The sequence below is a fragment of the Rhagoletis pomonella genome, unplaced genomic scaffold (assembly GCF_013731165.1).
Source record: "Rhagoletis pomonella isolate Grant_MI unplaced genomic scaffold, Rhpom_1.0 Rhpom_scaffold_00376, whole genome shotgun sequence".
NCBI classification, from domain to species: domain Eukaryota; kingdom Metazoa; phylum Arthropoda; class Insecta; order Diptera; family Tephritidae; genus Rhagoletis; species Rhagoletis pomonella.
This window is the reverse complement of record NW_023458930.1, coordinates 9,091-13,773: the sequence shown is the minus strand read 5'-3', so window position 1 is coordinate 13,773 and position 4,683 is coordinate 9,091. Positions and strand designations below refer to the sequence as shown.

The 4,683-nt window shown below is 42.3% G+C and overlaps 1 protein-coding gene across 1 annotated transcript; it reads left to right on the top strand.

Moving 5' to 3' along the window:
* Positions 1–690: 690 nt before the first annotated feature.
* Positions 691–1,332, top strand: LOC118750730 (putative nuclease HARBI1). Its single transcript, XM_036485463.1, has 3 exons — positions 691–696; positions 748–892; positions 947–1,332. Exons 1-3 carry the CDS (start codon positions 691–693, stop codon positions 1,330–1,332), a joined length of 537 nt encoding a protein of 178 aa, XP_036341356.1.
* Positions 1,333–4,683: the final 3,351 nt, after the last annotated feature.

Sequence of the window (4,683 nt, the reverse complement as noted above, 5' to 3'; positions counted from 1 at the left end):
ATCAGCTGGCTGAAAGTAAACAAATAAATTTAATCGTGTAATATTTTTGATTTTAGACATTTTTATAAAATTATCAATAAAAAAACGGATTCACTGGCGAGTGCAATCATGCTGATGGTAGAGGAAAGTGAATTAAGCAGGTCCGCTATTAAAATTCAGAGAAAAACTTTGAGGGACGCAAGTAATCCTCTCGAAATGCAAGAAGTAATGTAAGTGTAGTGTGTTCATGATTACTTTATTTCTAACTGCACTTTAATGCAGGTTCATAAAAAATTTTCGCTTAAACAAAGCCGCATTTACGTACGTCCTAAGTGTTTTGGAAGAGAAAGCAGCTCCTTCTTGCTCGTCATCCATAAGCCTAGTTCATCGGCTATCTTCTGTTTTAAGATTTCTCGCGGAGGGAGGCTATCAGCATGGAGTGGGCAAGGATTATGACATACCGATGGCTCAGTCCACATTTTGCTGCGTTTTAAAAGGTATTGGCGTTGTTACAAACTCATATTTGCCCACATTGGATCAACCTTAACTTAAGTGATGACGAAAAACGGCAAGCAAAGATGGACTTTTACCAAAAAAACAGGGTTTCCTGGAGTAGTGTTGTGTGTGGACGGGACTCATATTAAAATAATTTCTCCCACTGAAGACAAATTCCTGTATTATAACCGAAAAGGCTACTACAGCATTAATGCCATGATAGTAAGTTTGATAGGCAAGTTATGCATCAAGGTTTAATTAAATTATTTGCAGATTTGCGATAACAAAATGAAAATCCGCTATGTGAATGCGCAGTACCCAGGAAGCAATCACGATTCCCATATAATGAACGTCAGCAATGCGAGATGTTTCTTTGAGAGGAACTACTTAAATGGTGAACGTAACACCTGGATTTTGGGTAGGTAAACAAAATTTAAGTGAAAATTCATAAAAATCGTTTTTCCACGTTCAGGGGATGCTGGATACTCCTTGGAACGATGGTTGATGACACCTTTCCGTTCACCTTCGCCTGGTAGCTCCGAAAGCCATTACAACAAGATACACGCCAAAGCTAGGAATATTATAGAAAGAACAATTGGTCTTTTAAAAAATAGATTTAGATGTCTTCTAGGCGCTCGTGAACTTCATTACGAGCCTTCGAAGGTATGTCAAATCTCAAATGTTGCAGCAGCGTTGCACAACATTTGTATTCATTATCGCGTGGTTGATGATGTTTCAGAAAACTTGGAACCATATTATGAGAATGAAAATAGTGAGCCTTCATCATCCACTTTTAATGATGCAGCTTCAGAGATTAGACAATCTATAACGAGAACACTAATAAGTATACGAAGATAAGACTGGTTTTAACTAATATTAAACATGAAATAAAAGATTGTCAAAAATTAATTTAAATAAAATTTTGCTATTGTATATTTTTGGAAAATGCTTCTAATTTTTTTTCTTCTATATTTAACATTTGTTGTTTTATTTGGTTTTTTGCCGCGGTTAAATTTTCCATGGCTCTGTTAAGCCTGCGAATTTCTTCGAGCTCTTCTTTTTTCAGCGCGTAAACTTTTTCAGTGGCTCTACCCAACCGTCGAACACCAGAGCAAAGCTCATCCAGCTTTGTGTCCTGCTGGGTGAAATGTTGGAGGCTCTTTTCGTAAAAGTCTTTCTGCAGGACCAACTGCTCTTTTAGCAAATCTGCTGCAGAGGTATCGGGACGTTTCTGTGGCGCAGGAGCACGCCTTGGAAGTGAGGGAGAGGGAGCAGAGGCCATTGACACGTCAGCAACAGCTTCAGCATTTTCTCCGAACAATGCATTCATTTTTTTTTAACTTTTTTCCAACTCGATACATCTTTAGTTGGCGGACCGAGACTATTTAGCTCCTTAGCCACATTCTCCCAAAATTCCATAACTTCTTCCTTCGAAATCTTTGAAAATCCTTGCGCAATTTCAGGTCTCTGCTGCATTTGCTCAAGCAAAGCTGCGTATTGCTGCCTGGTTGTTACCACTTTGGACCTTATAAAAACAAATAAAAACATATTTCCACACACTTTAATTAAATTTATTTTTATTAATTTAAAGTTTACATTTTTCAGTAATTTTAAAAATTATTTCCTTTTAATAATAGAATTTTGCGCGCCTTTCGCTTCTTCTCCGACAGCAACAACTCGTCGTAGAAAAATTGTATGAAACTCTACGATTTGACGTTTCGAGTGGATTCTGTGAATGCAACCCTACGAATTTCGAATTTACGTCGTAGCAATTCGAATTGCGTGATAGCTATTTCGGAACATCTCCGAAAATACAGCCTACGATGGATTCTATGATAGGGCTGATTATATCCTCAGTACATTGCTAGTAAATCGGTCAAAGCAAACAAGAAAAGATTCATAACCAAATCATTTACCAATGCCTTTCATCTACCGTAGCTTATGTAATGCGTACTGAAACTAAATAGTAAAGAAGGAACATGTGTACATACATATGCGCTCAGAGGCAAACTGAACGAGTCAGGATGGGGTTGACGAAGATCATATAGAACGATTTCGATGTAAGGGGTCTAACGTCCAGGCCGTGAATCGCATTCGAACCACCATTCTCATATCCCTACTAAACGCTCCACAGGTTTTTTGTTAACGTGCCGCTGAAGATGAGAGGGGTATGATGATCTATTATTTTTATTGGCCAAATAATTGACATAAGAACGATTATGAGAAATGTAAACATAACAAAACTTCAAAATGGGGGGGATTGCCAGATGAATGTACGTAACCAATAGCTATTCAAGACACGAAACATTATATCAGTATAGACACGAATTCAAAAGAATCGGTGGTCACATACCACGAGGCTAGAAAAATATATTTCTTTTTTGGAATTGGACACGGAGCGAAACACACTCATCAGCCCTCGCAAGAACGGAATTACAACCAAGTAATTAAAGTGTATTAAAAGCTTGTATTAAAAGCTGGCGATATTCGGGGAGTCGCTACTCACCCGTCAGCGGAAAGTGAAATCGACTGCATCCAAGCTAATATAAGGAAAAAGGTTTTTTCTTGTATCGAGTTAATAGAGGCAAAAGGTGCAGTCACATTCCTTCCGGAATATCCCCAGCCATGTTGCGTAGAATAAAGAAGTTGTGAGCATCAAATCTGGACTATTCATTTGACAGCAATTGAGTCACCATAAGGCGGTAATACAAAATCATTGCACGCAAGTCAGCCACATTCTTGCCACCATCCATTGGAAACGAGCTATCCATCAACCGCCAATAAAGATTCCTGTTTGGACCGACAAACCAAGGTCAAGCAAATCACCATGGACACATCCTTCTGCTTGGAGACAGCACTCTCCATCTTCTTCAAGACGAGCCGAATCTGGGCCAATTGCTCGTCTTCATTGCCTTCGCAAGTTCCCAAGCTTGCGGTGGCATGCCTGTCGCGGTTTGCAGCAGCCGGTGTTTGAAGACCGTTTGGCAAGGTGTAGCCTTCTGCGCCACGTCGGCGGCTTTCTCCGTGCTCGTGGTGCCGGAATTTGCCTGCAGAGGAGTTTGTGGCGGGGAGAGCACAACTATACTGCTCTTCCTGAATGCGCTGCATTCTTCCTGCATAGCATCAACGTCGGTTTCGTTAGTTAGTTTTCATTTATTCATTTCCAATCAATTGGGTCTCCGCTTCAAGCCGCTATCTCCACACGTAGCACATCGCTTTTAAGTGTCCCGAAGTTCCCTTCCCTCAAAGGAGCAGGCCATCGCGAGGGTTGACACAAGTCCTTATGGGATATTGTGTCCAGAGCCAAGACAGCGCAAAACCAGGAGTAAATCTCAACTGGACCTGTGCGGCCAACTAAATGGCGACGTGTATTGAACGTACCTGAAGACCTGCCAGGGTTTTAACGAGACGGAGGCGATTGCAGCATTAGCCCACCAGCCATTTCTGGAAGGTGTCACCCTCACGTACTAATGTGGCGGAATACTGCTCTCGCCAGCCCAATATCGAACTAATCGTATACATGCTCCAGATTGCAGCATTAGCCCACCAGCTATTTCTGTGAGGTGTCACCCTCACGGACTAAAGTGGCGGAATACTGCTCTCGCCAGCCCAATATCGAACTAATCATATACATGCTCCAGTATGCCATAAACAGGATCTAACTGGTCTCGATCCTGGGATGCTTTTTAGGAGGCGGCATCTGTTCGCCCGGACACAGGAGATTCATCAAGCATTTCTGATCTTTTAAATCGGACCCTCGTCTCCTGCCGCTCTTGGTCTGGGGCTGCTTATTGGTTATTCGCAGCTAACCTACCGAAGTAAGCCGTTCACGATCCGCCCTGTGTGACCCCGGTAAAGTCCTGATCTTAGCCCTTACCAGCCTCATGCGATTATTATTACTATTTTTTGATTTTTTTTTTCGTAGGAGAGGGAAATGCTTTATGCACTGGCCGGGGGCGCTAGTCTCTATACTACCTTCCCCGAGTGTGGGACTCCCACCGAAGCGTGTTGGGCTACCCACTAAATCCCAAACTCGCACCGCCCGGGCAAGAATCCCGCATCTGGCACCACAATTCTGCATGTCTTCAGATGCAGGAGCGCGCTGTTAGAGCCTTGGGGCTGCTCTTTTGTAGGGGCGTTTCATTCGGGTGTCCTCAGTAGCCAACCGTCCTCTCGTTTGCAGCGGAGTACGAATTTCACGTATCTCGC